Source organism: Plasmodium inui, assembly GCF_000524495.1.
Source record: "Plasmodium inui San Antonio 1 unplaced genomic scaffold supercont1.4, whole genome shotgun sequence".
Taxonomy (NCBI): Eukaryota; Apicomplexa; class Aconoidasida; order Haemosporida; family Plasmodiidae; genus Plasmodium; species Plasmodium inui.
The window spans coordinates 903133-914015 of NW_008481838.1; the positions used below are offsets into that span (position 1 = coordinate 903133).

The 10883-nt window shown below is 40.0% G+C and overlaps 2 protein-coding genes across 2 annotated transcripts in view; both read left to right on the plus strand.

Moving 5' to 3' along the window:
* Nucleotides 1-8858, plus strand: C922_01367 (hypothetical protein; the record flags this gene model as incomplete). Its single annotated transcript, XM_008816973.1, has 2 exons — nt 1-756; nt 1131-8858. 2 exons carry the CDS (start codon nt 1-3, stop codon nt 8856-8858), a joined length of 8484 nt encoding a protein of 2827 aa, XP_008815195.1.
* A 1364-nt stretch (nt 8859-10222) lies between these two features.
* C922_01368 (50S ribosomal protein L17) overlaps nt 10223-10883 on the plus strand; it is a gene marked incomplete at both ends in the record, with an annotated part of 1499 nt that continues 838 nt past the window's right edge. Inside the window, 2 exons of the mRNA XM_008816974.1 lie at nt 10223-10441; nt 10639-10803. Of these exons, the coding sequence (XP_008815196.1) occupies nt 10223-10441; nt 10639-10803 (384 nt within the window). The remainder of the gene's footprint in view (nt 10442-10638; nt 10804-10883) is intronic.

Consider the following 10883-nt stretch of genomic DNA (forward strand, 5'->3'; position numbering starts at 1 on the left):
ATGCATTTGACTTTTAAAGTAAGCTTAAAAACATATGACAATATGTACAACATTCAGGACAATATAATAAATCCCATAACGTTTAACTTTCTAATAAATGAGAAATTTAAATATTTTCCTATTTTGTATGTCCACTTCTACACCACAAGCATCAACTTGAATATCACCACTTCGTTCCTCTACTTGTACAAATACTTGTACGCAAATTTAAATTTTAAGAAAGACATCAGTGACGTGAAGAACTCCAACATTGAGATTTACAATGATCTTCACTCAGAAATTATCATTTTTTACAAAACGAGGACGAAGAATAACAACTACACATGGAAGTTGAACATTATAGACAAGAACGAATACCACCAGTTTCCCTGCGAGTGCCTCTACTTTTGCATTAACAAGCAGAAGGAGAAAAAGAAGATGAACTCTGAATTTTACGAAATGACTAGGAACTCGGAAGATTTCATTATCACCAATGAACACGACTTGAATAGCGTTTTCAAGGACATATGCAAAATTGGTTTTAAAAAAAAGAATCTGCACAACTCAGTGGCCAAGCATGAGAAGCACCTCCTCTATGACAACACACAGAGTGTGTATGACATCCTCCATCAGCTCACCTACCGGATGCCCTTCCTATACAGGGACCACGACAAGGACAACAAAATTATCAACATAATAAAGAAGAAGCCCTCCTGGATTTACATCGGCGTGCTATACACGGACGATTTGTACTCGCGTGCGTATAAGGTTCCGAATGTAAGTGTCGTGTGAAAAGGGGCAGCAGGATCAGCGAGCGATAAGAAACAATCGGAGCGCAACAGAGTGAACAACTTTTTGAGCCATATGGCACGCAGACGCCTGCAATCATTTACCTAATGCGCAAACAACAATGCGCTCCCATGAGATATTTCCCAAAAGAGACAGCAGAACTGTGCCGGCCGTCCAAGCTCACCATTGCTGGTGTTCATTGATGCTGTCTAGCGCAACGAGGGGGCAGACATCTTCAGGGGATCTTTTCTGTTACCAATGATACTGATGTGCCCTGAGTGTTTTTTCACCATCATCACCACAACGTGGGAATTCATTCCACGTGTCTACAACATGATCCTCATTTTTCCCACCCTGCGCAGGTCAAGCACAACTTGCTGGTTGAGCCCGAAATCATAAGAAACAAGTGGTGCCTCTCCATAGGTACCTGCATACAAATCGAAAACAACTCGGGGCTGTATTTCAGAATATACAAGGAAGGCAAGACAAACTATTTTTCGCGTGTACATTTCAGGTGGAAGCTAAAAAAAAACAGAAAATCCAGCGCGAACTACTCTGCGTGGGAAACATCAGATGGAGGAGCAAAAAATGAAAAGCATAAAAAGAAGAGCAAAGGGAACGTAAAAAATTATCACTACCAGCACGACCAGCAGCATAACCACCACAGTTATCATCGTCATAATAATAAACATTTTACACCACATGTAGAAAAAAACAAGAAAAAGGAAAGATCGAAAAAAGGAGACTACATAAACATATTGCCTTTCAGCAAGAGAGCCATTCCGCTCTTCTGGTTGTACGATTGTAGTTTGCCATACATTAAAATTCTCAGAAAAAAAGAAAAAAAATATAACATGAAAAACTTAAGAAAAAGCAATAAAGAAGAAGAAAACTTGGACATCGAAGCTGTTCCATTTAATATCCTTTACAAACTATTAAATAAGTATGCCCTTAATAACAATAACATTTACCAGAAGAAGCTAGACATATCCCCATCTGAGATAATTTTTAAAGGCTTGATAATGTTTCACTGTTTCGTAAAAGTTAAGGATGTTCCCACTCAGCATATAAAAGACACTTCCTACAATTACACGGTTGTCATAGAACCCATGGTCACCATAAAGAACAACCTACCAAACCCCATCACGGTCATTGTTAGAATGAAGAAGAAGAAAAGTCTGTTCAGCATCAGTAAAAAGAAGAAGGAAAATAAGATCGAGGAAGAAAAGCTCCACAAAACGAACTACGAAATGAATGATGACATTACGAAAATTTTGAAGAAGCAGGAACTATTCGCCCTGGTGCCTCCGCATCATTATTGGTGCTTGCCCATCTGCACACAGGCGTTTTACATGAAGATGTTTTACCATGGACTGCAAATAGAGAAGATGAATTTCATATATGACTACGCAAATGAAATTAAGGGCTACTACGATTTCAAGGACGTCAAGCTGCCCGACTGGAACGAGGCGTTCTACGGGGGCAATATTAATAGCGCGATGAAGAAGGGCAGCCAGGGAAGCAGCGCGTGCGAGTCCTACGCCGTGAATGCTGAAGGCGGCGCCACAAACGATCGCACAAGCCATGGCGCAAACCATCGCGCAGATGATGATCGAACCGCTGGCAACGACGACAAGAACATCCACAACAACCACAACCGAAGCAATGGAGACGGTGCGTGTAACTTGAAGGAGGAGCACGCCAAAAATATCAACTATTGGCAGTACAGAAATAGAGGTGCGTCCAACATCAAGAGAGACAGCCGAATGCTGTACGACGAAATGATGAAGGAATTTCAAAACAATGACAGGAATGGAGAAGCAACCAGTTGTAATAGTCCCAGCACGAACAGAAAAAAAAACATCTACGACAATTTATTCAGAAAAAACATAAACAATATGCACAGTTTTGACGAAAACGAGGAGAATAACTATCAGGGGAGGAATAATTTCAAGTACAATTTTTTGTACGCAACGGAAGGTTTTTTTCCCATTTATATGCCAACCACTGATACGATTACGTCGACCAAGGTGCTGAACCACAAGTTTGGTCTAATTGGCAATATCTTCTCGTATGACGAATTGAAGTATATTTATTTCGAAAATAAAATAAATCAAATGAATAGGAAGGTGTATGATTATTTGCACACTTTTAAAAACATCACTGTTTCTGCTGATGTGTCCAGGAGAAAAATCGATTTTTATTTCCCCTTCTTTTTTGAAAATACAACAAATGTGTGCATCTACGTAAATAACAAGTTGTTGCCGCCCAATAGCCGTTTATACATGACGGAGGAGGAAGCCAAAAGTGTGAGGATTAAATCGTACAAGCATGATTATGATAACAATTTAATTCTGTGCAGTAATGTCAGCGGCAAGATTGACTGCACAAGGACTAACATGATACGACCTCTGATAAATTTGATTTATAGAAAAATCACCAGAAAGCAGAAGGTGCGATTTTGGGAAAAATATGAAGAGAGGAAAAAAAAAAACAGCAACTTAATGAACGCGCCTGGCTTCGAGGAGGAAGAGGAACAACACACTCCTGGGGATGACGCAGATATGGTGAAAGCACTAAGCAGATTCAAGGTAAAAGTAGTGAAAGACATCGATGACGCAGTGAAAGAGAAAGACGATAATTTATTTAATGATTATGATGGCGAGGTGGACAAACGAGACACGAAAGAAAAGAAAAATACGAATAACAGCAGCAAAACGAACAACACGAATGACGCCCCCGCTCTGGGTTCTGCAAAATCTCTAAGAAATGAGACAAACAGCGAAGAGAAACAAAGCGAGCTAGGTGAACACACCCCAAGGAAACTATCTGAAAAGACAGACGAAATAACCTGTTCGAAAAACTTAAGTGACCCCTATTACCTCCCACACAACAAGAATGATTTATATTATTGTAACTCCAAGTTCTCTGAAATCTCAGCAGACTCAAATGAGGAGGCAAGGGGCAAAACCACCAAAAAGTCGCCAACACACAAGTCGTATAAAAATGCACTCAAAAATATGCTCATGAGTAATAAAACCCTATTTACGAGAAGAAGAAAAATGAGTGAGAAATCGTCAGGCTCAATTAGAAATTCTAAAAGAATTAGAAAATTTAGATTATTTCATATGCATGTAAAAAGAGACAAAATACATGCAGTGCGAGAAGATGAAGGATATTTTGAAAACATGGATGAGAGGGAAGAACCCTATGGAAACGACGGAAATGAGGACTCCGTCGATAGCAGTTACTACGATACACATGATAATGATAGCAAGTTGAAAAAAAAAAGTAAGAAGAGGAGAAAAATGAAGAGGACGAATTTTAGCTACTCAACGAGGGGATCGGGCCAGAAAAGACTTTTCATCAAAAATTTGTACTCACTTGATAAGTTGGGACATAAATATTTTAGCAAAGAGAAGAAGGACAAGGATTTGTCATCCCAGGGAGGAAGAGACATACACGATTCCTTCTCTTCAGAAAATGAAAAATCAACAGGAGCTTTCCCCGCCTCGCAGGTAAGTTTTAGCATTTTCCATCTGTTTAAGGAGAAGGAAGAAACGAGGAAGTGCTCCGAATTTGACGAAGACATTTCCGACGATAACGCGAATGATCAGATCGAAATGGAAAAGGAGGAAGTGGAAGAAGAGGAAGAAGCAGAGGAGGACGACGGGGCGGGCGTAGACGAAGACGAAGAGGATGATGCGTTCCATGCGAGCAACAGAAGGAAGAACAAGCACGACATTTTGAAGTTCAGTTTGATAAAAAAGAGAAAAAAGAAGAGAATAAAAGGGGCACATGATAACGAGCGCGAAAATAAAAGCGAAAAGAACAATTCAAAACTTAGCAAAGGGGAAAAAGGAATGTATAAGAAAAAGCGGTTCAAAATAACCCCTTTCTTCAGCTCCATCAACAGGAGACACAAGGGGAAGGTGCCCAATGGATCGGCAAGCCATGCAAAAAGTGCAAAGTTATCCTCGGGAAAGTACCATTTTGATGGCAGTTCCTCACAGAGCGACAATTACAACAAAATCGCAAGCAAAGGGAAGTCTTTTCAGCGAGGACAAAATGGAGATGCCTCCCCTACAAGGATAGCCTTCCTGGAGAGCAACCTGCACTCTAAATGGAACAGAAACGATGTTCAGATAGAAGCTGAGAACGAAGCTGCAGATGAAGAAGGAGACGAAGTTGGAGACGAAGCAGGAGACGAGGGCGCTAACGAAGTGAACCACAAACCGGATACAAAAAGAAGGACGTCACTGAGGGATTTCACAAGAAATAAGAGAGAAAACAGAAAATCGAAAATGAAGAAAAAGGATTATTACGAAGGAGGATTTCTGTCCTTAGGAATCTGCGTCAGATATGCCGAGGAGCCATTTAATAAATCAAAAATTGTTACCTTTGTCAATAGCTATATATTCATAAATAGGCTTCCATTCGACGTAAAAATTGCTACCGACTCGGGTAGAAAGTCAGATAGCATTTTTACAACCAATAATGTAGTCCTTAACTCAGATTTTAACAACGCGTATAAAGAAATACTCCCATTAGATGCCCTCACCGTTAACAAAAGTGTGAATAACTATAAATCGTCGAGACACACCACGATGGAAAAAGACGTGTGCGCAATTAACGTCGGTGATTCGTCCAGAGGGAGGGAAATTTTCACCCTTGACGTAAGCAAGGACGAAGCGGCAGACATGGAAGCCTTCCGAATTGGGGATACCCAAAAGGAGAGAAATACGACAAACGGGGGTTCTAGAAAAGCGTCCAACATAAACCATAGCAGCTTTAACGAACATGGAGGGCATATCGAAGGTAGGAGCCACCTGATGGTGGAGAGAAGCTCTGCAAATTATGACCATAACAAAGCACCAACTGTGGAGGGAAACCAGACGGTGCAAACATATAGTACCAATAGTAAAAACGCAAATGATGCAGAAATGGCAAAGAAAAATGAGACGTACATAAGAAGTGGAGAAATCACAGCTTTCCACTACCATAGGAGTTACATAAAGATAAAGGACATCACAGAGGGATACAGCTCGCAGCCTTTTTCCCTAATCCCGAAGAATGTCCCATCGAATTTCCAGATCGAATTATTCAACATAAATAAATCGCAGATAAATAACACAAACAATTTGCTGGTAGAAGTAAACGTGTGCAGTGGTATTTTTGGAGACAAGCAGCAATTGCCGTACGCATACAATGGGTACTTTTACATTCTAAGTCTTCCGGTTAGACCCAAATTCGAAATTATCAACGCCACGAAATTTATCATAGCGTACGCAACGGATGTGAATAAGTACACAAAGAAGTATATGAACAATAACTACGACAGATATTTGGGCAGAAGCACGAAGAATGGAGACTTCCCTGTGAAGATGATTTATCCTTACAGCTCCATTTACTACACCCTGAGGAACAATAACGAAATTGAGTCCTCCAAAATTGCCCTGAAAATTGTGGGCGTCCAGAAAAGCTCGTGGTGCATCAATTCTATTAACTCCTTCATTGACAATGTGGTCATGCTGCCTTATAGAGTGTACGGGGAGAATAAGCTTTCATCGGAGAATAAGCGTTCGTCGGAGAAGAGTTTCAGGGGTAGGAGAGATAGCCACAAAAATGAGAAAGACGCATATTTTATAACACGTCGAAGAAATTCACAAAAAACGTACCTGCAAAGTAGAGGGGGGAATGTCCTTTTGGGAGAATTCCACTCCAACGATAGCTTCGCAGAAGTGAAAAACGACAACCGCATTCTTAACGGGGATGGAGAAAAGGAAGAGGATGGAAAGAGAAGAGAGAAAATGGAAAAGGATAACATGTTGCTAGGGCATAACTTGGTCAACAAAGAGTTATACTCCTTTCTGATTATAAGAGATAATGGAAGCAGAGCTATTGTCATCACAGAAAAGTATAATCTAGCAAGAGAAATTGTGAGCACAAAAAATTTCAGTAAAATTCATAAGTTAATCGCCATAAGTAGCAGGAAAAAAATCTTACTATCGAATAAAAACGCCAACAGGAAATACATGTTGGATTATAAAAAAAAGAATTTTGTTTATTTCAATTTTCCAATCGTTCCTGTGATATACAAAATTAACATCCCCAGATTGACCGTCACGTGGATTCACAGACAAGACGTGATCATTGCTATCCACCTGTCCAATTTGAAATACAGTGGTCATATATACCCCAAAGAAATTATCAACTACGATATAAATCAGATGTTCACACCCATCAACATTTTAAAAAGGAAAGAAGTGGAAGAATACGTACAGTACGTTTTTCTGAACAGTTATGTAGATTCCATTTTCCTGATCGAGCAGATTCATATAGACCACTTCGTAAAGGGGGACATCCCCGTCATCCTGAAAAACACCAATATTGAGGAGAATGAAGACATATTTTTATATATTCACGTAAAGCAGTACTGTGTGGACTCGTTTAAGCAGGCCCCCATATATCAAAGTATAATGATTAAGATCTCCCCCATCAACGCGAACATCGAATTGTTGGTGATTGAGCAGTTAATAGAAATTATAGAGAAGGAAAAGCAGCTGTTGTTGCTGTACGAACGGGAAGAGAAATCATTACCCCCTCTCATTGCGACATCAGAAACGGCGAGAAGTGCCATTAACACAACGCTGAAAATATTTTCCGATGCGAACTTTCTCAAAATGATATATTTGGACGATTATATCAGGAGGAAAACAAAGAAGGATTTCATCCTGAAGAACAACCAAATTGTGAATAATAGTATTATCTTGAATTCTACAAATAAATACCAAAATAAATACAAGACTATACGTAACTATGAGCACAAACGCATGAAGGACAGCGAAGCAGAAATTAAGCCAAATGCTTATTCGTATTATTTTAGCTCCCCCAAAGCTAGAATGATAACACAGAATAGACTACTCAGCATTAACAAAATCACTGAGAAAATGTGTTCGGAGGACTCCACCAACAGCTCCATATCAACAAATCTGAGTAGAAAAAATAAAAACACCAACAGTGTACATAAAAAAATATGCAAAAAGTTAGTAGGGTATTATAAGTACAAGAAAGTGCATAATTTGATCAATAATACCTACTACAACATTAACAACATGAATGATGAGCGTGTGTTGCCAATAAAGATTCAGTACTTCAGAAATCAGAAAATTTTTATGAATGCATTTTCTTCTCACCTATTTTTGCACCCAAATCCGAGATGGATGGACAATCAGAGCAAGCATGTATATATCAGGGAGTTCAAAATTACCCCCATTGAAATTATAGCCTCTATAAGGACTTCCGAACACAGGATTTCAAGGAGAATACTACACATTGTGGATGCACTACCCGTCGATACTCCCTCTATGAGAATACATTTGATTTCGCAAAAGAGGAATTATATGGTCTGTACATGGGATGGCTTATTCCAGTCTTTAAGGGTCTCTTACTTCAGACAACTTCTGAGACAGTCCCTACCCAGCGCATGGCTATCCAACCCCTTTGCGTTTATCAAAGGGTTCATAAATGGAATCTTTGCCCTGTTTAAAGAAACGGTTAGGGGAGTTAAAACGAGTTCAAACTGCTTCGATGGATTCATGTCCGGATTTAAGTGCGGAATTATCATACTTGTTGTGAACACTGTTGGGGGGTTATTCCAATCTTTAAGTCATATGTTAAATGTCTGTCATAAATTAATGGGAGGTTCAAGGCCACGACCACCAAGTATCTTAGATTCTATAATTCTCGGATTTGATGGATTGCTTCTAGATACATTTTACAGACCCTGGGTTTCGTTATTCAATGATCCGAAGATCTCTCTAAACAAAGGAAACAGCACTCTAAAAACTGTGTGCATCATAATCGGGTGTATTCTCAGGTGCATTTTTTCTCCAATCTTTGGCCTGCTGAACCTTTCTGCCTCCATTACGGAAGGATTTGCAAACACGCTCATCGGCGACTTTGAGAGATTCTCCAGGGTTCAGGAGCGCGCGGAGTTTGAAACGGAGAAGGTGCATAACGCGGTCGCCGCCATGAGAAGGGGAAAAAGCTACATGAAGAAGACGACGAGACACGAGAAGGGCGCCTAGGGAGAGCAGCGAAAGGAGCGAAAGCAGCGTCGTAGAGAGTGTAGTGCCTGTGGCCAGACAGGAAGCTTACCCACCTTACACACAAATATTGGATGACTCGGGAAATTCCCCCACCGGAGAGGTCACTAAAAGCACGCACATTTGTATCTTTATATATCCATCTGCGCAAAAGCCCTTTTTCATTGAGGGGCCTAGTCACGTTTTATTCCTCCGCTTCAGAAGCGCAGTCCGTTTTTTTGTTGCCATGCAGTGCCACGGGTTGTCAACCTATTCGTTTGTGAAATATGCGTAGAGGCATATGCATAAGAAACAAATATATATATTACGTATCACCCGCGTGTGTTTGTTTGTTCTTACGTTCCCTTTTGGGGTGAACTTTTTACGCTCCATCTTTTTTGCGTAGAATAATGAATAAAGCAGAAAATCGTTTGCCCTTTTATGGGCGTTTTTACCCTCACGGTAAGCCCTATATTTTTGTGCCACACGACGAGAGGGAACACGTACTACACAAGTATTGTTTTTTCTTTTTTTCTTTCTGACAATAAATTGGCTTATTTCTACCAATGAGGTGGGCGGACAGCTGCACAAAAAAAGTTCCCTTTCGATTTCTTTTCTTTCTTTTTTTTTTGGGTTTATGCTTAGGCCTCTTTTTATAACCATTTTTTATCCATGTGTCCTTACGTACATAAATATATATTTTTAATTACGTTTTAAATGTCGTATTCTTTTGTCAAAACGGTAAGCACAATTTCCTGGGGCTAAATTTAACGAAATAAATTTTAAGCAGTTCTTTCTCACCACTTAAACATGGGTTAAGGTTATAGCCCAAGAAAACGAGACCCTTGTTTTTTTTTCGGAATTTCATTTCCATGTTCGCTTCAACCGTTTTTTTCTTTTTTTTTTTACTAACGAGAACAGGTCAAATTAATGTAGCCTTTAAGTGCAGGATGGGGGGGGTAACCATTATGGTATACACTTTTCCGTAAAGTGAAAGGTATAACAAATTTTGCTTCAATTTTTTCGCTGCCCACGTTTAGCAGCAATGCTGAGTAAATCATCTAGATTTTGCATGTATCAGTCCGTTCCCAATCCTTTAAGGGACCGTTTATACTAAGTGAATTGAGACAACTCGAAAGGTCCAGCTGATGCAGTATTACATCACTTCGTGACCAACTTTTTATGTACTCTAAATTGGTGTACCCCCCTCATTTATTACGCGCGTCGGTAACATTGGCCCTGTTTTTTTTCGTGAGAAGATTATCTTCATATTGTCCCTTTGCACATTTGCTACCCTTGAACAGCTTTCGCCTTTCCACCCAATTTTGATTGCCGCCTCAACTTCACTTTTTGCCTAAAATGAACAAATGAAGATTCACATATTGTTTTTTTTCCTCTGCAAAAATTTACTGGCTTATGTGTTAAAGCAGAGTATGTCCGGAGAAGGGATACTAAATAGAAGTAGCTTCAAAACGGTTTTGCATAATAGAAGTACCTCACTCCTGGCACATACCAACAAAAATTTCAGGAAATTGGGGAGAGACAGAGCGCAAAGGAGAGCCCTGCTAAGAGCCCTAACCACCAGTGTACGTTTCTTATGCCTATGTTTTTGTCGCCCCCTGTTGCACAGCTCACATGTGGTCTGATGCCTATGCGCAAGATGGAGTTCTGCTAAGTGCACTCATTTGTGTGCTTGGATACACACGAAATATGATAACGAACGAAATATGCTAAGGGACGAAATATGCTAACGCACGAATTTATTTTCCCCACTCTTGCGCAGCTTCTCCGACACGGTAAAATTGTAACAACGGAGGCCAAGGCAAAGGAGGCCCGAAGGAAGGTGGACAGGATAATAACCTTTGCAAAGAAGCATGACGATAACAGGCAATATGCGTACCGGTTAATTGCAAACTACGTCTACGACAGGGAATTGGCTCTCAACATTGTTAAGCAGGCATGGCACGAGCGTCGTACATGTTGGGCATCCGTTCTGCTTTTATATTTCATTTTTTTCTTTTCCCTTTT